Here is a 23,388-nt window from a genome sequence, read left to right as displayed (position 1 = left end):
AAAAGAAATGATTGAATAAGAAAAGTAATGCGTTTGCAAGCGAAGTAAAAAAGCCCAAAGGAAAGGGGGAGTGGCCCTGGTGGGTGGGTGGTGGGCTCTGATGGGTAAAATCCAAGAAAAGGTGGGACCAAAAAGCGAAGCATGTGTAGAAAGGATGTTTGTGAAATTGAGGCAAGAAAAACCCGTGGGCAAAGGAAAGGACTAATTAGTGGGTGGGCCGGGCCCAAGACATGGTCAACGGTCACATCACCAAAAGGATTGGCACGTGTTGCTTTGGGATTGGAGCGTTGGAGAAAGAGGAAGAAAAAAAAAAGAGTATGATGTGAGTGCGAAGCAGAGACACTCAGACACCGCGCACGCACACTGACACATCAACTGCTTCCTGTTCTCACCAAGTCTCTGTCCTTTTCTTCTTTCACCTTTCTTAGTGCAATCATAATATCACTCCTAATATGCTAATTAATTTTAATTGTATTTAACACTAATATGTTGTTTAACACTGATATGTAATCAATGAAAATAATTCTAATTAACTTTCCCTTAAATGCATGAAAATAAATTAAATAAAAATTAGGTAAATATATCTGATTCATCACCAACAAAGTCACATATTCTGTACTGTTAATATAATAAAATAACAATTTATTGTAAGATATTTGGCATTATTGTTCATGAGCAATTAGCCTAAAAATATAAAACACTGGAATGAAAATTTTCCTTCCACGTTGTCCGTCTAATCTAGCAATTTGTTTTACTGTATAAATTGATTAATACTTTTAGTTTTGCATTAATCGGAATAATTTTAGTGTTAACTGTTCCTAAATAGGATAAGATATATTAATAACTAAAAATAATAACATATTTACTGAAAGCTAAAAATATTTTAAGAAGTGAAACATTAATTATTATTATTATGAAAAAAAAAATAGTATCTTTATCTTCATTCACACTTTTCTTTCTAATTATAACTAGTCAAAACAAACAACATTTAGTTCTGTGGTTTGCATTGCACCAAAGTGGAGGTGTAAAAAGGGAAAGGAAAAGAAAGAAAGGGATGTTATCGGTTTCCTATATAAGGAAATAAAAAGTTGGAAAATCAAGACCAAAAATTTGTGTGCAAGTCATCCTTTAAATAAATATAAAACAAAATAAGTGGAAAATTAAAATAATACAACATAATATATATATATATATATATCACTTGAAAAACTCCTACAATTGATTAGGATGGTGACATACTTCATTATTATTTTGTATATATAATAATAATAATAATAATAATAATAATAACAATAATTATAATATAATAAAAATATTTTTCTTTATTTTTTAATTATATTTACTTTTATTTTTATTTAATTTTGTATTTCTTTTACTTTTATTAAATGTTTGATTTTCATGGTATTATCGAAATAAAGATTAATTATTGTAGTCAACCTTTGAATATTGGATTTTTTTTTAATATGTTAATTTTAATTTAGTGTTAGTCATTAATAAAATAAAATATTTTTTAGTTTTTAGTTTGTTTAATCTTAACTTTATTTTACTTTTACAATTCATCATGTGTTAATGATTTCAAGATAATTATAATTTTAACTCATTTATATGTTTATATGTGTTTAATGAGGGAATTTAAAGCAGTTTAGTTGAGCAAGACAACTTGAATCTAAACAAGCACAAAAATGGATTAAACTAGAAAGTTGAGAAATTAATATGGACAAGTGTCACATTTGTTAAACAAAGAACGTTAGGCAATACAATAGGTGAGTAGATGATGTTGGGTGATATCATTGCTAAAAAGTTAAAATTATGGTAGTTATTCATGTTTTTTTTAGGGTTTAAGGTATTTTCCAACTTTGGGTGGCTTGATTGCAAAATGAGTCATTCCAAAGGAGAGTGATGCTCCTTCTACCACCTCATCTTCTCCTTATATCTTTCCAATTTTTTTTAAATTCCAAATTTATCTTTTTTATTTTTACCAATTTTACCTTTTAGTTTTTAAAACCTACTTTTAATTTCCTCTCACTTTCACTTTTACTTTCACTTTCAACAGCAAGCCCCCACTGTCACTTTCTTTTTTTTTCTTAATTTTCACTTCCGTTAACACAACATTTTTTATTTCTTTTCAAATTTCACGAGATTCATCAAACACCTAGTGATCATCGAAGAAAAATTCAGCTCCTGCGGTCTAAATGGTTTGATTTACAACGACAAGGGTTATTATCTCCTGGTGGTTCAGAGTTTCAAGTTTAAGCATAAATTTTCAAGTTTGGTTATTTGAAGATAAGGAAGTGGGGAAGAAATTTTTAGCAGATTATATTATGGAATCATGATACTTCAAAACTCATCAGAATTTATAAATGTTTTAAATTTATACCATGGGAATTTGTTTTTTTCTGTCAAATTTTGTGTTAACGGAAGTGAAAATTAAGAGAAAGAGAGAAAGTGACAGTGGGGGGTGGAGACTTGTTGCTGAGAGTGAAAGGAAAAGTGAAAGTGAGAGGAAATTGAGAGTAGGGTTTTAAAAAATAAAAAGTAAAATTGGTAAAAATAAAAAGTAAAAGGGGTAAATTTGAAATTTAAAAAAATTAGGGAGATGTAGGAAGAAGATGGGGTGATGGAGGGAGCATCACTCTCCAAAGGATATTGCAAAGGGAAGCACAATTTTGAAGCTTAAAGTAGTTGTTTGGGCACCTTGAAAGAGAGTTCATCTCCATTCGACTCCAATTTTTTTCCCTTGTTCTTCTTTCATTTTGTATGTTATTCTTAATGGAAAGTTAAACCTATTTGTTGGGGGTTAAACCTAATTAACTAAACTTTCATCAGGAATTTGTATTGTTAATATATATGTTTTCCATTTTTTTCTTTGCTTAAATACTTGTTGGACTTGATTACACATAGCTATAAATCCTAATGTAGCTTATATCTAGGGACGAAGTGTAGTTATTTTTTATTAAGGACTTAAGAGATTGAAACTTAATAAAAAATACTGGTTTAAGTAAGGATGATAAATAAGACAGACCTGACGACCCATTAAAAAAAACAAGTTAGGACAGAGATTTCAACTTATATCAGCCTAGTCTACCAAACCCATCACCTTGTCAAGTCAGCCAGCAGGTCAATCTGAACTAACCCACAACCCATGTTTTAAGTAAAGAACGTTATATTGTGCATTGTTGTTGTGTTTTTTTGTTGTACTTCATCTTTAGTTGTATTGCTAATGCTCTAATCTCACTTTCAAAGACAAAAAAACATTCACTCACAATCCTAAAGCCCAAAATGCTTCCCACCACAACGAGTCCTTGATGTCATCACCAACCTTGTTCAATTTTGCCATGTATCAGTCTCTTCCACAATTCTTTTCGATGTCTTCATCTTCGTTGTCAACAGAGTTTGTTAATTAATCATTCCTATGGTTGTAATTTAAAATTAGGATTGAAAATTAGGGAGTTTAGGAATTATTGAACAATCTCATTTTATTTCAATAAGTCTTGATTGAGTTGTAGCTTAGGTAAATGATTTTGAGTTTCAAATTTCATTTCAATTTAAACAAGCTACGTTTTTTGTGTTGTTTTTTTTTTCAAAAATGTTGTTATTGTGGAGTTTTAGAGATGGAACTATCATATAAAAGACAATTGCAAAGGGAATTGACAAGCCAATTCACCAACTTGTCTAATGATAGGACGAGTTCAACTTTTTGACTCGTTTGAGAAGTTCGATTAGTTCGGTTTAGTCCAAATTTGATGAACCAATAACATAACAAATAAAAATGAGTCAGGTTGAACCATTTTGTGAATTGTAAATTCAAGTTGCTAAAAATTAAGATTTAAGTAAGTTTTATAATTGATTTTAGTATAAAATTAAAAAATAAGATTATTGAATATAACAAGAGTAAAATAGTAAAATTTAACTAGTACATATCTATTAGGTCTATTTTATTATACATGCCAAATATTCGATAAAACACAAAAAAAAGTTAAACAATTTACTCTTGTATAAAATAGTAAAATAGTAAAATAGTAAAACGTATAAAAGGAAAAGATAAAAGAAGTAGCATGAATTTTTTGAGTTTTTTCCATTCCCCATCCACTTAGCAAACTAAAGGAGTACAATTTTTGAGCTCGCAAATCCCAAAAAATAATTGACCCAAAAATCTCCATAAATCAAGAACCGGTGTGTGAGCTTTTGATTTTTTTTTTTCTTCTTTTTATGTAATTTGAACTTGTACTCACTCTCTTTTGAATCCTTACAATTGTTTAATATTATAAAACAACCATTTTATATTTTAAAAATAATATTCCATTAATTTTAGAAAAAACAACAAAATGTAACTTAATTTTGGAAGAAAGAAGAGTGTTGGGCATATTCGCGCTTATCTGATGATGAAAATATGCTCATTTACTAAAACAACTGTATTTAATATTTAACTCCCTATTCCCCTCCTTGCGACAGTGTAGAACACGCGTAAGCAATTTGACATGCAATGTAAACCACGCCCTGTTTACTGCGCGTGGGCATGATTGTGCTGTGCATTTATTCTTAAAACCTCTGAAGGAGACGAGTTTCTTCTAACGCATGGCCACTCCAAATTCGGCGCTTTCATCAATTACACCGTTCACTAGCTTCGTTCTTCCCTTCGCCTAAAAATCAAGGGTGAGTTTCCTTTCGATTCATTTTGTTCCATTCTTTAGTTGCTTCCGAATTATTTTGTGAGGATTTTTGGAAAAATTAAATCTTTATAAATAATGGCTCTTGTGAAAACTAAGCAAAATTTACAGATTTGAGGGTTCTTAAAATTGAGAACTTGAACTTCTGTTATCTGTGTTGTTTTATCGATGATTGGACTGTTGTTTTTTTTAATGCTATTGTGATGGGAATATATTACTGAGAGATGAGATAGAATCTGAATTTCATGATTTCATTTAATTTATCATGGTAAATGTTGTGGATTGTATTTTATTTGTGGCTGATGTTTAGTGATTTCTGTGTTCTATGAAGTCAATTTTAGTTTCATATTATTATTATTATTTTGCATGTACTTCTTTACTGAGAATGTGTTGAGCCCTTTTGGACTGTTTATCTTACCGGGGTAAAAGGAAATTTTGGACCCTTTTCCAACATTTGCCCCCAAATTCCCTAATCCCCACACAGAAAAATAGTTACCGCAGTTCGTTATAAACTTGGTAATTTAACTTATACTGCAATGACATTCAGACAACTGGAGATAATAATTGAATACTGTCCTTGAACTTTAAATCTACAACGGTTCATGCGAACTTCACCAACTTCACGACGCGGCCAAGATATTCCATGATAAATTTTTTAATGCATTTTCATTTGCATAGTTATGAAATTGATTGATTTCCTTCCAAGAACATTTGTACATACAGAAAGTGTTGTATTGTAATGTCTGTTACATTTTCAAAATTTGAGGGACCACAACTACTTTAGTTCTTCGTAAGATATAAGAATGGTACTGATTGAAAACTTAGTGTTTATGGTCATTAAATTTTAATCTTTTTGGTACTTGTGTCTTCTGATCAGGTTGTTTGGATTTAATTCTATTTATTACGGGAAGTTTGTTGACTTGATTTAATTCAACCTTGTGAGGTGCATGACATTGCTCCACTTATCCTTGTTTATGTTCTTAGCTTTTCTGTCTTATTAACAGAGTGAAACAATGGCTGATGCAATTGATTTGACCGGGGATGGAGGAGTCATTAAGACCATTTTGAGAAAAAGCAAAACCGATGCTGTTGGTCCTACAGAAAATTTTCCTCTTGTTGATGGTATGTTTTTACTAGCACGGTGAATATTTTGTAACTTGTCTAGTAATGGACTATAGTACATGCCAGTCTCAAAGCAAGATGCAATTATACTCAACACCTTTAGATTTTGGCTGCACAGCCGTCATATTTTTGTGATTTTTATCTTGGAAATTGACTCTTGGCTTTTAAGGTGCTGTAGAAGTCATTCCATCTATTAGTTGTCTATAAATCTTCTTATTAGAATAAAAATGAGCATCTCTAGTATCTTATGCATTAACCAGTCTTATAATACTATTTTTGAAAGCTTATCATATTGTCTTCACGCATGATTTCAATTCTAAAATACATGGGAACACATACATGACACTTGCTATAACTTACTTGCATGTTAAAATTTCCCCTTATATGTGAAAATGTAATTATCTTCACGAGTATCTCTGTGTCAAGGTCCATCTATTTGAGAGTGTTATAGAAATATCATGTTGTACTATTATACAATGGGTTGGAATTGCAAGATATTAGGACACTTTTTAAGGAAAAGTTTAGATATTAAGGCCTAATTTGGATTAGTCTTTAGCTTAGGGTGAGTTTTCCATTCAGATATAAGGAGATTCTCTGTTATTGTGAATTGAGTGTATAATCACACTTGTAAACCCTTTATTTATTATCAACGGTACATAATTCCCTAATTACTAGATCAAATCACATCTTTTGTGTTCCTCCTCAAGCTGGAGAATACATGTCATATGAGTCTAAGTTGTCACAAATGTGGTCAATACGAGAACGCTTCAGGGATTTAGTGAGCATGTATGCAAGTTGGTCATTGTGTTTAGTCCGCTCATGGAATGTGAATGGCAACATCATTGTCACATTAGTTGAGTATCTGATGACAATATTCATAAGTGGGCCTTTTATATGTCGGCAAACTTGTCCAATCAGCATCATAACTACAAAGAATTTTGGAATTTCCTTTAATTGCATATTTTAAATCACAACCTGGTGCATTCTTGATGAACGAAGAATGTGTATCACAACTTTCAATGACTATCAAATGGGTCTTTAAGCACACACATTGATTTTGTTGCTAACAAAATTGCCTACGTGGCTTCTAGAAGGAATGTAGGGATCTTTCACTTTGGGGGAGAGAAGAGAGGATATAGATTTTTGGTTTTCGTTTGCCGGAGGAGGGAAAGATTGTGGCTGAGCTGGGAATTGGGAAGAGGATTGTCATTACCCTCTTGTTTTGGGACTCAGGAATGCTATCAGTAACTTTTTTTCCATTCCATCCATTTTCTTTGTTGTTACCTATCAGTGACAATGAGGTAATTAAGTTTGCCTACTAGACAATATCTTCTAGGGTCTTTCAATGGCCTCTTGACTCGGAAGAAGGTTCAAATTCAGAATCATAGGACTATCACTAAGGTGACAATCAATCATACCACGCTCAGTCAAAATGTCTAAAGCATACTTTTGCTAGGAAATGACAATATCATGCGAGGACTGTGCAACTTTGATGCCAAGAAAGTACACAAGTGGACCCAAGTGCTTGATGTAAAACTAACTGTGAAGGTGAGATTTTGAGTTGAAGAATGTCACAGGATTCATTGCTAGTGATGACAATGTCATCAACATATACAACAAGATAGTTGAACATGACAGATAGAGAATAAAGTGAAAAAGCCGAGTGATCTGTACTCAACAAGTCGTAGTCCTACAAAACTCAAGCAAAAGTGAGTTGAAACATCGCTGGAATTGACATCTCATTCAAAGAGAAAGATATCAAATATTTGGAGTTCCTTTTTGTATATTATATGGATGATCCGTCTGCAAGGACCATGATTGGGAATTTTTCGATCATCTTTCCTCGAGAAAGAGGCGATACATGAATCACTAGAGACTCTAAAATTGGGTGGATATGATCCATATACACTTATTCTTACAACTCACCATGGAAATAGACATTTTTTATGTCCATATGGTGAAGAGATCAATGGTGGATCAAGGCCATGACAAGGAAAAGTTGGACAAAGGTCATTTTGTTCACAGGAGAAAAAGTGTCACCATAATCTTGACAAGAAATTACGGAGCATAAAGGAATGCTAAAGTGAAGAAGAAAAGTGTAAGTTGTTTCCATCAAGTACTGGTTTTTGTGCTCTGCAACACCACTGCGGTGTGAGGGCAAATGATGTTTGATTAAGAATCCCCTGAGTTTAGAAAAGACTGAGATTAGGAAGATAAATATTCTCTTGCATTATCAATTTGTAAAATTTTAATTTTGCAATCAAACTGAGTTTCAATTTTATCATAAAACCTTTGAAAAATAGAGGAAAAATCAAAGTGATTCTTCATTTGAAAAACTTAAGCACAACAAAAGAAATCTTATATACAAGTTACAGAATAAAATATCTTAATGTGGATCAGATGCGACTAAACCCCAAATATCAGAGTGAAAGTAAAGCAAATGGTGACATAACATGCTTATTGGCACAAGGACCATGACTAGTATGGGTATGTTTTATCTAGTTGACGCTACTCACACTGAAAAGACTTAACGGTTGAAAAACTAAGAACAAGTAAACCCAATTTTTCCAAACTCAGGTGTCCAAGGTGGTTGATGTGCAAGAGTTGAACTGGTAGAAGAGACATAGACCACCAAAGGGCTAAAGATGATATAATTCTTCATACTCAATGTGTCAATCTTATAAAAGAACAAAACATTAACAAACAGGACAGAATTATCAAGAGTGCGAGTAAGTTTACTGATAGAGATTAGGTTAAATGGACATCTTGGTATTAGTAAGAAAAAGTTTAGAGAATGTTGAGGAAGAGGGTGGGTTCATCCGATGCCTCGAACTTTAATTTGAGACTCAGTCTACAATAGTAACAGAAGGCAAGGAGACCAAAAAGGTCAAGGATGAAAAAAAGAGATTGGTTACTAGTCATATCATCTAAGGCATGGGAATCAAGTATCTAAGGTCCAAGAAAATAAGTTGAGAAACAAAAGCTATAGGAGTACTAGATTGAACCACAAGTGATGCAGGTTGGTGGTATGCTTGGTGGAGATTGAGAAGTTCATGATACCCAATGGCAGAAAGTGTGATATCTAAAGCAGGAGTGATGGTTTGAGCTACATTAGCCAGCTGAGACTGTTGGAGAGTTATGGCGTGACATTCTTCTTCAACATGACCCCAACAATTGCAGTAGTTGCAACAGGGATGGTCATGACCGCCACCATGTCCACTGCAACCACCATGATGAGAGGAGTGAGAGACTAGAGCTTAGGAATACATGTTAGATGTTGAGGTTCTTTCAAAAGTTATAAGGCGAGGAGACAGCAACAACTGCTTCTGAATCAGATTGTTTTGGGAACATTTGAGCTCAAGAGAATTTGATTACGATAGGGAACAATAAAAAGTTTCTCTGTTATGAATTGTGTGTATGTAAATTCTTTATTGAGTAAATCCTTTATTTATAATCATTCAAAGTATAATATGGGAAAACCTAAAGAAGAATATTCCTAATTTTCAGTTCCACGTGTTCGATTTCTAAGGTACAAAGCAACTTACAAATTGATATGTACTTATGGATATTGGGGAATATAAAGGAGTGTGTTTTTTTAGTAAGGCTTAAGTGTGCAAGTTAATTTGAACTTGTGCAAGCAGCTTGATTCATTTTTCACCTTGTTTGATTTTAATTCTTTTGGCCTATGAAGTTTATCTAATCTGACCATAAGTTTTAATTCTCTAAATTGGATGTGTTTGAAGTGTGTTTGCATGAAATGCTTGATTTTACTGATTCTCATCCAAAAGTTGTTTGTGCTAATCAGTTCACTATGAAGGCACACTTGCTGATACCGGTGAAGTTTTTGACACAACACACGAAGATAACACTATCTTCTCTTTTGAGCTTGGGAAGGGCAGTGTTATCAAGGCTTGGGAGATTGCAGTCAAAACCATGAAGGTCTAAGAAAGCATACTTTTGATGAAACTGTATTTAGATAATGGTTTTGATCCTGATATTTATCTGCTAATCTTGCTAGGTCGGAGAAGTTGCAAAAATAACTTGCAAGCCAGAATATGCATATGGCAGTGCGGGATCTCCTCCAGATATTCCTCCAGAGTACTATTCTCATGCCAAAGTTATTGTTAGTAAACATAATAATTGTTAAACAAAAAAGTTTAAGAATGAAAGATGTACCTTAGAAATATGAGAAAGCTGAGAAGAGGCCATTTGTCAATACATTTTTACCCTTTAAAAGGTATGAACGAAAAAACAATCTGGGATACAAATCTACTAGTGTTCCAATTGTTTTCAATTGCTCAATTATCATGTCATGAAATCAGCCTTTGTGGTATATTTGGTAGGTGAGGAATAAGTTGTAGTGTTTAAAAGAAGAGAAATAAGATGGAAATAATTTTAAAATGTTGAGATCTACCGAACTATTTTTCACTTATTTCTACTCATGTTTCTATTTCTCTTATCATCTATTCTCTATATCTCTTCAACTAAACATATTTTTATTTTTTATTTTATATCTAACTTATTTGTAGTCTTTTTTTTTCTATCCACTCTATTTCTCTCCTCGCAAGGCTTCCTTCTCTTGGATGGTGGGTCCAACGGTTACCTAGTCCCATGTGCAGAGAGTTTTGAAGCACCAAACCTTTAAATAATTAATTGATGAAATCATGATGTATTCCCTTGAAGCTTGCTTTGTTCCCCATTCTACTAATACACTTTCACTTTAGTCACAAGAACTTGCATCTACCGGTGACTTGAAATTTATAATTTTTCAATTTCCTTGCAGAGCAACACTTGTTTTTGAAGTTGAGTTAGTTGCCTGTCGGCCAAGGAAGGGTTCCAGTTTGGGAAGTGTTTCAGAGGAGAGGGCAAGGCTTGAGTAAGCAACTTTTTTTAACATTTTACCAAATACATGTGCTTCTTTTTGTTTTTTTTGTCTCGTTTCACTACAAAATAATAACAATATGATATCTTGTGATGGAAAAAACAGAGAACTGAAGAAGCAGAGAGAGCTAGCTGCTGCTGTCAAAGAAGAAGAGAAGAAGAAGAGAGAAGAAGCAAAAGCAGCTGCTGCTGCACGTCTGCAAGCAAAGTTAGAAGCCAAAAAAGGTCAAGGAAAGGGTAAAGGTAAAGCAAAGTAGGGTCCCTTAAACATCTACACAACTTGATATATTTTGATGACAATCAAATCAAATAGTTATGTATTATCTACTATTCAGCATCTCACTTCCCCTTTGGCTCATCCCAAACGATGTACAAAATAATTGGCTTTGTCCATCCAGATAACATAAATATGATGTTTGGTAAGATACTACATAATCAGCAGCTAGCAACAACATTTTCCCGGGTATTTGTCTAATTATATAGACACCCTCTTTCATTCCTTCTGAATGCAGGCTACAGCCACATTGAAGGTAGAGACGTAGCTAAGTTATTCAGTGAGGTGAACTTAACATGTGTAGATATTAAGAAGTGTTAGTGAGTTAAAAATGATTCAAAAATATAAAATCATTAAACAAAATATGAAACCTACCTTTTTTTTTTGTGATTTTAAGTAATGTTAACCAATAAAAAGAAGTGTGTTCATAAGATTAATGCATTCTTAGCATTTTATTTTCTAAATATCTTTCTATAACAAATTTAACACTTCCAAAAAGATAAATTCAGAATCAATTTTACTCTATCCTTGAATTCTTATCCCGTAATGATAAATGCCATGTTATCTTTTTCCGAAAGGTTATTTTGGAAATAGTTTATCATCCTTTTCAAAATATTATTCTAAAATTAGTTTTCCAGAAAAAATATAAGTACTACCAGAAGGATGTTTCTGGGACGCTTTTCTCAATGTTCTTTCGAACTGTTTTGGGCATGGGCGACATGCAAGGACCATTCTAAAGGAATTTTTTATAGAAAAATGTATTTAAAAATGAATTCTAAACGATTTCCAGAAACACATTTCATAACTATAAATCTCATTCTAAATGGTCTTTCGAGAAGTGTTATCCTTTTTTTTTTTTTTTTGTAGAAAGAGAGTGCTAAATTCATTTTCAAATGGTATTTTTTTTAATGGGTAAAATTTATGCAACAAAATTTAAAGTTCATTTTTAATGTGTTTGGATAGGAATATATATATAACTTTCTTAGAATTAAATGTACTAAATTTCAATTTATTTTTATTTTAAATTAATTCATTTTATAAAATGTTTCATTGAGATAAAATAATTCAAATTTTTTATTTATTTTTCAATTATTTCAATTAGACTTAATTAAATTTCAAGTTTTTCATAAATTTATATATTTTTATTTGAATGCATATTACTTTTTTTGTCCATTAATTAATAAAACAAATTACATTTTTTAATTGAGTCTTTATGGTTTAATGTTTTTGTTAAATTATTGTCTCATCATTTTCCTTGTTTCCATGTTAAAAAATGCGGAGTTATGTTAATAGAGAATTATATTGTGATTAGTGTAAAATGAAAAAAGGTTTTAATTGAATGTTTGTTAGGTAACGATGATGGTTTTGTCAATGGTGAAACAGTCCAGTGATTATGATAGATGATGAAGAGAAAGGCAAATGTGAACTTACCTTTTGACAAATGCCACCTTAACAGATTTTTTACTAACATTGACCAAAAATCTCTTGTTAAAGTTTGTGGAAACTTTTTCCATCAAACAATATAAAAATAAACTCAACTAACATTGGAAAAAAAATTCATTGAGAATATTAATAAAAGACAATTTCCACAAACATCAAACAAAAAATAACAACAAAAAAATTAGCATTTATCGGACAATAATTTTATCAACATTAACCTAGAAAGATCTAGTTAAAGTTGACATAGAAAAACGTTAGCATGCATAAATGAAAAATAATCTCAACAAAATCAACTCAAAATATAATTTTTATCAACTTCAATTGAAATATAATGACTTACATTTGTTTATCTTATCATCGTTAAGAACAAAACAACTCTAGATAGTATTCAATAAAACTCCCAACAAAGAAAATAAAAAATAATCTATTAATGTTTATTAATAACGTTGAACAAGTCCAAATGAAAAAATTATTTCTAACATTAGCTAAAAAATAATCACAATAAATTTTAATTTAAAAGAAAATTTTACCAACTTTAATAAAATAAATAATCACAACCAAATTTTAATTTAAAAGAAAACTTGACCAACATTAGTAAAAAAAAGTGATTGAGCCGATGAAGCAAGTAATTTCTGAATCAAAAGACAGTAGTCGACACCCCAATAAAGCCAACAAAATACCAAGAGAATAAAGAAAGAAAAATTTTAAATGTAAATTTTAGAGGTTATTTTAAATAATTAAATTATTCTCACAATTCTAAAATTCATTAATTTTATATTTTTCTTGAAGAATTTTAAAAACTCTATAAAACTAATCTCCTCTAAAAGTTATCTGGAGAAAAAAAAAAGCCATTTTCTTTTGAAGGGTCCATGCAGAGGTTCCTTGTGTAGGAAGGAAGAAATTACCTCGAACTAAGCATGGCTGGCTGAACAGATGACTTAGTCTGAGTTCTCAATTGGCTAATTTTTGGAAGATGTTTGTTATTTACATTTATGATTAATCCTAAATAATATTATTATTATTTATCAATTATACCCCCAGTATCACTTTATATTTCATTAGTTTATATACATAATTTATTGCGATACAGAAAGAAGAAGAAAAATCTAATAACTATTCTATTAGAAATAAAAAAAAAATATTATATTTTCTGTTGTGCATAGATTAGAGAAATAGGATGAATAAAACTAAAAAAGCATGAATACAAACAAATAGAAGTTAAAGATCGTCACTTTTAAAATTAAAAAAATTCTATCTTGTTTCTTCATTCTTGAAACTCACCAGTTGAACAAATGATCCATTAAACGCGGTTGAATTGATAAATAAGCACTGCCACAAAAAAAGGGAAGGGAAATGGTAGCAGTGAAGAAAAATTTGTGCAGATGGCGCTGGGTTAAGCACAGCAGCCGAAGAAATATAAACTGAATAGTTGTTACACGGTATTCTGCCGATCTTCTCATCCCTACACGTCAGGGTAATTACACCAATACTGGTCAAGACCTACTAATTTTGATACATCATCACACTAAGTTATAGTTGCAGATTTTAATCACACGTCCATAAATAAAAATTAGACGATATATTCAAACCATGTCCGCGATATCATTATGTCCATTGTCACTCCACCCAGATCCAGCTCGAAATTTACATACAGGGCATGTCCCTTGTTGACGCAGCCAAGGATCGATGCAACTAGCGTGAAACTTCAAAAAAGTAAAAACATAAGGTCTCAGAATCAATCATTTAATCGAGATTAATAGATTTCAACCACATTTTTACATAGAGAGTGCTGGTAGTTTAGATTTTCCTTCTCATAATTTCAAAGTGAAACTATCCTTTTTTACTTCTAAATATCAGACAATCAGATGACAACAGCAGATATGAAGTGACACAATGAATCATCAAGCAACATGAAAAGCTTGTAGACCAAAGGTCACAGATTAGCAAGCTATGAAACAAACCTGATGCAAGCAAGGTAAGCTACGCAGTACTTCACCAACATTAACTTGCTCCAAGCATACACTGCAAGTGAGTTCATCGTCAGAGGCTTTCATGCTCCCAACAGCCCCTGAATTATCTTGCTTCTTCTGCCACAAATGAAAAGGAATGAAACATGCAGATCAACGTAGCAGCTCAGAAAACAAAAATTCTACAATTTGAGTGAGAGGAAAAGATAGCAATATAGAAGAACAATAATAACCATGTCTTTGCCCTTGAGTGAGATTGGCTACATCCACCAAAAATGCCATAATGTTTTATAGTGAATCGTGTATGTACTCTTAGACAAACCACGGACTTACAATGTAGACGTTGCATATTCATACGATCATTTAGTCATTTAAATCACCCAAAAGAATTGCAATGAATAGACAAATAAAAATTATGTAAAGTGATACAACAGTATACACAGAATAATACATTAGCATGAGGGACACAGCACTTTCCCATACTCTCAAGAATAGCATAGGAATATTACAAGAAAAACATGAAGAAAAATGCATGCAAGGAATCAATGAAGTTATCATGAGAAACTTTGTAATCACTTGTTTAGACCACATAGATTGAGGAAAAAATAAGGCCATAATGTAGACAATACCTCAGCAGAAGTGGATGATGATGCTTGTTGCATTGATGAACCACCACTGTAAGCAAAAGCAGCTTCTTGTCAAATGATCAAATACTAAATTAATTTACTTTGCACATATACGCTATTTCTAAATGAAGGTGTAAATTCCCATTTCAATTAGAATTTCAAGTTAATACCAATAACTGGCAGACAAAATTTTACAGGACAGGACGTTTTCACATGTCAACAATTAATAAAGAAAGTATAGTTAAAGGTTGCCTTCGTAAATCATATAAAATATGGTAATACACAGTAATCATAAGCACGCCAAATAGCATGGCAGTAAGAAAACCAGTGCTTCCATGTCATCATTCAGAATATAAAATTCACACCAAAACTATCATAATTTCAACATGGCATTTTTTTATATTATCAATACACTCTTACCCTCAAATGTATCCAAATATTTGTACTAATATTTGATATTTGATATTTAATTAATAATATGAAAATGATGAGCAGTATTTTTTTGCCGCATCACCCAGACATGAGCTGCTGGTATAAAATATTAATATCCATTTAAAAGGAGAACATACAACAGATCTGATTGATTAATTACCTCTGGGGACCAGCAACCTTATATTTGTGGACCGGAAGAGCATTTATCTCTTCCTCGGTCATGGAAGCTGCCGTAGAAACATTATCTGAATCTAAAGCTCTTAAAGTTTCATAATCTGACATTGGAAAGAAAAATATGTAATCAATATACTATATGAAACATGCGAAGAGATTAGAAAACAAAAATTATATATAGTAGAAATCATTTTCAGAAAATTCTAAAAAAATTATGAGAAACAAAGTAGCAATTTACATCACAAAAGACTGAAAATAACTACAAACCAAGATCATCAAACTCCCGGTCAAGAAGAGCAAGCTGAAGTCTGAGACCCTGCAGACGCCCTCGACTTGCAAGTGCTATCGATGGTGGCATATGCAACCTCAGTTCCGTGTGGCCAAGAATGCCACTGGCTGCTGCTGCATGAGCTTGGGCCTGTGCTTGAAGCTGTTGACATGTTGCATACATCCTCAACATTGTTGCCATCAAGAAAACACCGAGCACCAGCCATAGCTACAAATAGAAATAAGACCTTATAAACCACATTAATAAATTAATGCCATTTCTTCATTGAAAAACTTGCATTCCTCCTACTTTACATACTACAGGACCTTACCAGAAAATTTGGGGACATCTGGTGAGAGTTCAGTATCATGAATAACAGAAGGACTGAAACATATAAACAATAAGACATAAATGGGACATTGAAAGAAAATATATTGGGAGAAACAAAATATTAAAGAAGAAAGTGATAACGAAAACATAACATGAATACCTGTCACGAGAAAAGTGAGTGAATTAGAATTACTAGGACGAGCTGCATGAACACGCTGGATCAAATATTGGAATCAGTATGAAGTTTTAGACTTTCAGTTGATGTTTAATTCATAGAACAAAAAGACAAACAATAAAGCATAGCATGTGTCAGCTCCACCAACACATTTATACAGGTGCAGACCATGAGTACAAGGAATACAAACCAATGCTCGCCTCTCTGGTATAAATCCTGGAAACCCATTTTCAATATCTGCTCTTGTTCCTCGAAAAACAAAACTCATGTCTATGTATATTTGAAAACTTGGCTTAAAACTTCAAAGGTTCACTAGAGAGTTGAAAAAAACCAGCAAATAAAACCTTTGAATATTCTGAAATATCAAATAAAACTATGGTCAGTAGACAGGAAATCAACAACATATAAATGCTAGAGTATAAAGTTCAATACGAACAGAAACCAGGATCATCCCTAAAATTGGCCAATGCTACAAAACATTATCACTTATCCATCATAACAGGAATAATAAAGGATCAAGTTTGGGATCTTGCTTAGCAATAAATAAATCGCTAAAGCACAATAACTCATATACTTCAATTCTCAAAGCAATCCGTGAACATTTTACAATATTTCACCCTTAATGATCCTAAAATATGCTTTCGTTATTCAGTTTATTTAGTGTATCGAGCATTTATGGAAATTTAAGCATACCAAAGATAACATAAATTGACCGAATAAGTCATTAGGCTTCCACTACAAAATCGAAATCCATTTTCCACAAAAACACACAAAACACCAGAACAGCGGAGCCAAATCACTTCCAAGCATTGCTTACAATTCCACAATTTTGAAGATTCAATCCAATGGAAAGAAAATAACGTCAATCAAGAATCCACAGCAATCTACCCTATTGTCATTTAACGGCATCAATCAAACCAACAGCAAATCCTCTAATACGGTCAAACAAAAACCTAACTGAATTTTAAGATAACATTCAATTGAATAGAAACCTCAATCATAGTAATATCAATAACAAACAAACAAATTAAAAAAAGAAAAACTTCAGATGATGGAATTCTGAAAATGGAATCGCGTGGACAATGAAGGAGGGTTACCAAACTTGGCGAGGAACGAAAGCTGATGAATGTAATTGGGTTGTGATCGGAAACAGCTATAATCCGCTTTCGATCACAAGACACAGAGTCGGAATTGGATCTTTCACCTCCGATTCGATTTGATTCGAAACGAAGATCAAGAGAAACGGTGATGTAGTTTTCTCGTTTTCTTTTTGGTTTTCTTTTAATTTTGGCTGAACAATGGTAAAGTCTGTTGTATGATATGTTTGTGGTGTGTAGTAATCCTCACATACGTGCCTTCATTCTCAACATTTTAGAACTAAGAGCCATAAAAACTGAAGAAAAAAATTATAATAAATAATAATATAATAAATTAACATTTTTAAAAATAGTGTTGTAGTAATATTCTACTAAATTTATATATATTTTAAAGATATTTTTATTTATTTAAAATATTTTCCGGCAATTTAGTAATAAAAACTTAAATAATATCTTCATTATAATTTCGATTGTTATTGAAAATATTAATTTACAGATAAGGAAATCATATATATATATATATATATATATATATATATATATATATATATATATATATATATATATATAAGATAAAATTGATTAAAAGAATTAAAAAATATAATGAATACTGATAAAGAAAAAATTATTTCCTTAGATGATTACAAAATACATAAAAAAATTAATGTTTAATTATCTATAATTATATTTATATATAAAGGAGATTTCTATATTTACATTTATTTTCTAACTTTATTATTTAAATAAATATTTTTTTTAAATTAAATAATTATTTTATTGATTTTATTTTCTTTAAATTTAATTGTTTTTGTTTTTTCAACATTATTTTTAACTTAACCATTTTATTACAAAATACATAAAAGATATTTATATAAAATTAAAAAAAATATGATTACAGTAATAATAATAATAATTTTATTATTATAAAAAATATAAAAACACATGCACATGTGTTTTTATTATTATATTTTAATTTTAAGAGTGTTTCTCCTTCATCTCACCATTCTCTTAATGTATCTCTAATTTTTCAAATAATATCATATTTATCTCTATTTATATGTCAAGAATTTTTGACCACTTTTCAGATTCTTTTCTCTCATTTCCTTGTTAAAAAATCTTAAAAGCATCTTCACTTTTATGTCTTAATCTTTTTCCTTTGCGAGAGTTATCGACATTTTCCTCTTCTTTCGTTTTCGTTTTCGTTTGTCTTCCTCACCATTAGTTGTTGTTTATATATGGCTTGGAACATCGCTGACATATCGTGAGGGGTTATCGTTGTTTGTGACGTCTTGTTGGTGGTGCATCATCTCATCTCGTCTCGTGCAATAAATACATTCCTTATCCTAACAAAAGTAACCCTTTTTTCTTCCTTCCTTTTTTTGATTGCAATGTGTTAATTGAAATGTGTAATGGATTGAATTGGTGGTTTGGAGTGATGCATACAGAGATTGAGAGAGGAGAGGGATGATGAATTGCATTGAAATTGTGGAAACGTATTTCAAATATTGGTAAAACGTTAACCGGTATTCGAAAGTTATTGAAGTCATAACTGACTTTCGAAAGTCAGTGAGCTCTTAATTGGTTTTAAAAGCAATTAAGGAATACATATTTTGAAATTGTTTCTTCCTTAACCGACTTTCGCAAGTCAGTTAAGAGTTCACTAACTTTTGAAACTGATTAAGAAAAAAACCTATTTTGAAATATGTTACTTCCTTAATCAGCTTTAGAAAGTTGGTGAGCTCTCAAATGGCTTTCAAAAGCCGATTAAGAGTTCTCAACTTTTCGAGAGTTTTAGTTTCCACTTACTTATAATGAGAACTTTATGAAGTACCACTACCACAAACATGAACAACGACAGGAACCACCGTCACGAAACACAACCAGGGACAACCACGAACGCACACCCAAGACCACAAAAATGCAAAGAGAATGAATGAGAGTGACGAAAGTGAACGAGAGTGAGCGAGGGGCAATATATGAAATCATGTTGGTGCATTTTATTTCAGGTTTGTGCAATTTATGAAATCTTGTGCACATTCAATGCAACTCATCGGAGCCATCTTTTTTTTACTTTTAAATTATAAGGGTATATTAGTCCTTTTAGATGTGTAGAAAGAAATGATGGAGGTGAATGGAAAAACACTCTAATTTTAATTATAAATATTTTGTATATAATTTCAGTGCAATTTATGAAATGTGATGCATATTCAATGTAACTCACCAGTGTAATCAAATTTTTTCTTTTAAATTATAAAAACAAAGGATAGAAATGTAGGAAAAAAACACTTTAATTTTAATCATAAATATTTGTATATAATTGACACAATTATGTATTAGTTTTATTTTCTTATAAACAAAATCTTCTACAAGTACGTTTATAATAGGTTTAATAATTCATTAGGTTCTTTTTTTCTTGAAAATTTTAAATAGGTCTCTTAGTTTTTTTTATCTCAGTTGGGTCTTTATTTTTGTAAAATTACTCCAAATAAATCCTACCATTAAATTGGGTCAACGACATTAAATAGAAGTTGATCTAATATGTTGATGGTAGTGTTTTAAATGACATGACAAGTTGTTAGACTTTTTTTAATTTATTTAATTTTAAAATAACAAAGATTAATGTATGATATAAGTATCTAATAATTTGTCACGTCATTTAAAAGACTAATATTAGCATGTCACATCAACATTTGTTTAACGTTATTGGTCAATTTAACAATAGTGGTATATAAATAGACCAAGTGTTGCATGAGCATATAAATAGAAAATTTAAACAAAGATGGTCTCATTATTTTCAGACTCTGTATCTCTTTAAAACAGAATCTTCTACTTTTCCTCTCTCTTCTCTCTAGAAATTCTCACTTCTTCTTCATCTAATCATCAATCAGGTCGTGGCTGAACCTTCCTAGTGTCAAGAGTTTTCCTTTGAACCGATCGAGTTGTTGTTTTGAACTGGTAAGTTCAATTCCTTTGTCTTTTTGAAAAAGTCTGCATTTCCTATCACATGCAAGCATTGTGCGGTCTTGCATGTGTTCATCAGCCTTTCATTCTGATTCTGTTTCTGGTTCGGTGGTTGGTTTCCTTTCACCGATCCAAAGTCTGTAGATTGCCTTAGTATCACTTGCGGTTTAGCAAACTGTGGAGAAGTTAAAGTTGTCAAGTTGCTTTAAGGTAAGGGAAGCTAGCTAATTTAATTACTTGGTTTGATGATTATGCATGTGTATGAAATTGAATGATTTGAGTATATGGTGCTCTTGGTATGAAATATTGATGATGCGTTTATGATGATTGTGTTTCTGTTTGATTCTAATTTAGTGACCGAGTGAAATTGGAAGGAAGTGTGATAGTAAAAATAGAGGAATTTGTGTTCGGTCCAAGTTTGATCTATATGGGAAACCTGGGTTAGTTATCTGAAGACTTGTTAAAATCCTTAAGACACTCAGAATCGTATCAAAAACTATGAAATCTGATTCTTGGTCATTGAGTTCATGATTCTGCAGAATTGACTCTCAAATATGGGATGAAACTCTCTTAATGATGTTAGAAAGACTTAGATATTCTTAATTAATGTGTAAGGATGTATATGATATACGTTTGGAGGATTAGAAGTTGGGAGATTGTAGTGAAATTGGTAAGGATTGGTGTTGATCATAATTCTGCAGTTATTCTGCATAATTATGTAGTTCGCTGAGGGTCTTTAATTGACCGTTCGACTTTGTCTGGTGCTCGGTCTTAACTGAGTTCTGCTATTGTGGATTCTCAGTTAATGACCGATCGGTCTTGTGTTAATATTCAATTGAACATAGCATTTGGTTGAGTCATGACTTTTGATTTTAACTGCGTTCGGTCTGTTGTAGGCTTTAACTATTAATGATCGCTCGGTCATGTATTGTTGTGGTAGTGCTCGGTCTCATGCTAGCGCTCGTTCTTGGTAGCGCTCGGTCTGGTACTAGCAGTTATGCAAGTGTTAGTGTTCGGCCTAAGCCAATAGTGTTCGGCCTAAGACCTAAGTGTTCGGTCTAAGTCGATAGTGTTCGGCCTAAGATATAAGCGTTCGGTTTAGCTCTAGTATTCGGTTGTTATAGTGTTCAGCCCTAAAACCGTGTTCGGCTCATGCTTAAGTCTTACTCTTAAATGACCGTTCGGTCATGTTCGTATGTAGGGAGAGTTTCTCCCGTTCGGTCATTGTTCATAGGTTATGTTGATCTTTTCGTTTGGTCTTCAACGTTCATAGGGTTCCTAGTCTTATGAGTAAAGATATGATTGTTGAATGAAATTATATGTTATATAATGATGATGATGTTTAAAGTAATATGGAAGAGAATTTCAATGAGGAATATCTCATGGATGGTTATGGAATTGTAAAGTATGAATGTGGTTATTGCTAAGCTGACGTTTATCCTGATATTTCTGTGATTACTCATTCTCACGTAGAGAGGAGTAACTCATGTGTAAGAATGGCAGGAGGTCCTAGTCTATAAGTGTAACTTGGGCGAGGTATAATGGACTAACCCCGGTGGCAGCTGTTGAGGGCATCCCAGTTACTACACCATCCGGGTGCAAAAACGTCGTAACTGCACAATTCATACCGTTCGGACAGTTAGAGTAAAAGTGGTCGGTTATAACATGCTTGTATGATTTATGTATATGTATGATTGTATTATATGTTTGTTTGAATTATATGTTATCATAGTTAATTAAATTACACTAGCTTACCCTTATTTTCTGTCTTGTCATGTTGTCCGTTCGGTCGTTTTTGTCATTGCAATGATCACCCTGTGGGTGTGAGCAGAAGGTGATGAGAGTTCTTTGGAGCAGGCGCTGACACGAGAGGATGATTTCCGTTAGAGTAAGATCGTTCGATATTGTGCTTATTTTTGTATTAATGTAGTGTCGTTCGGTGTGATACATTGCTTGTATGACCGTTCGGTTGGTTCTTCTGATTTGTTTCAGTATAAGTTTCTGTAAAGTTTGTAAATTTATAGTTATTTTAGGATAATTAGAAGTTAGCTTTATTTCCTGTAAGTGTTATATCTTATTGTAAATGTAAGTACTCTTAAATATAGTTTACCATTATATTTTAGGATGTTACACATGCTTGGAATATAGTAAGAATGGAAACTTGAATATTTTCTTCTCTGCCTTATATGAAAGAGAAAAAAAAAACAACCTTTTATATCATTTATGTTCCATGTTGCCATTTAAATTTGTATTTTTACAAGGAAGGGCATAAATTCAAATATCTTTTTTGTTGGCAGAAGGAAGAGCACAAAATCAGTACCATTAAAGTCCAATCCAACTTCTATTTTCTGCTTTCAATTATTTCACTGCCATCTCCTTGCGGCCATTCATTTTTCCAAGAAAAGCAAACACAATTTTCGCAAAACTTAAAAATCAATAAAAAAATTAGCAAAAAGGTGAAATGCTTTTTCAATAAAATTATTAGATCAAATATAAGAAAACAAAAAGTTCACTTTGGGAGGTTGCTGTTACGGCGGATCATAGTACTCCTCCTTGTGTCTTCTCTTCTTTCTCCGACAACATATGCAGAGAATGCTTAACGCAACAGAACCGTGGTAGCCCCATGGTAAATCCGACCACCACACCAGTCGGAATATTCAACAACGAAGAAGACCATGACGGCGGAGGTGAAGGCGTAGCTGCACTTGATCCTGCACAGAGAAAGAGAACCCTCACGCAAGGAAAGAGAGTAGTAAACTAAGCGAACTAAAATAAAAATCACATAATAGTTTAAAGTAAAAAAACAGAATTAATTCTTAAATTTATGTTGTTATATTTATGTTTTTTTATTACATAGGTTTGATAACATGGATTGTGTCACACCTTGTAACATGCATTTACTTTTTTTTTTATACTTAAGCTGTCTTCCCAATTTACACAAAGTAGTAAATAATGTAAAAATCAGATTAGAAAA

At 32.0% G+C, this 23,388-nt stretch overlaps 2 protein-coding genes across 5 annotated transcripts; one reads left to right on the top strand and one right to left on the bottom strand.

Annotated features, from left to right (window-relative positions):
• The first annotated feature begins 4,482 nt into the window (after positions 1-4,482).
• On the top strand, positions 4,483-11,105 carry LOC108327044 (peptidyl-prolyl cis-trans isomerase FKBP20-1). 2 transcript variants are annotated; one of them, XM_052873644.1, is made up of 6 exons: positions 4,483-4,653; positions 5,672-5,789; positions 9,607-9,728; positions 9,808-9,887; positions 10,573-10,665; positions 10,777-11,105. In XM_052873644.1, the coding sequence occupies exons 2-6, from the start codon at positions 5,681-5,683 to the stop codon at positions 10,925-10,927; spliced, it is 555 nt and encodes a 184-aa protein (XP_052729604.1). In that variant the 5' UTR covers positions 4,483-4,653; positions 5,672-5,680; the 3' UTR covers positions 10,928-11,105. The 2 variants fall into 2 exon arrangements, with proteins under 2 accessions (XP_052729604.1, XP_017416210.1); XM_017560721.2 differs by having other exon boundaries at positions 4,496-4,653; positions 9,595-9,728.
• A 2,652-nt stretch (positions 11,106-13,757) lies between these two features.
• Positions 13,758-17,702, bottom strand: LOC108326832 (E3 ubiquitin-protein ligase SDIR1). 3 transcript variants are annotated; one of them, XM_052873643.1, is made up of 8 exons: positions 17,454-17,702; positions 16,342-16,396; positions 16,183-16,235; positions 15,851-16,079; positions 15,570-15,684; positions 14,981-15,026; positions 14,346-14,468; positions 13,758-14,087 (listed from the first exon to the last, which is right to left on the bottom strand). In XM_052873643.1, exons 3-8 carry the CDS (start codon positions 16,219-16,221, stop codon positions 13,968-13,970), a joined length of 672 nt encoding a protein of 223 aa, XP_052729603.1. In that variant the 5' UTR covers positions 16,222-16,235; positions 16,342-16,396; positions 17,454-17,702; the 3' UTR covers positions 13,758-13,967. The 3 variants fall into 3 exon arrangements, with proteins under 3 accessions (XP_052729603.1, XP_017415896.1, XP_052729602.1); XM_017560407.2 differs by lacking the exon at positions 17,454-17,702 and adding an exon at positions 16,547-16,710 and having other exon boundaries at positions 14,346-14,471; XM_052873642.1 differs by lacking the exon at positions 17,454-17,702 and adding an exon at positions 16,547-16,710.
• Positions 17,703-23,388: the final 5,686 nt, after the last annotated feature.

The sequence above is a fragment of the Vigna angularis genome, chromosome 2, assembly GCF_016808095.1.
Source record: "Vigna angularis cultivar LongXiaoDou No.4 chromosome 2, ASM1680809v1, whole genome shotgun sequence".
NCBI lineage: Eukaryota > Viridiplantae > Streptophyta > Magnoliopsida > Fabales > Fabaceae > Vigna > Vigna angularis.
This window is presented reverse-complemented; position numbering and strand designations above follow the sequence as displayed.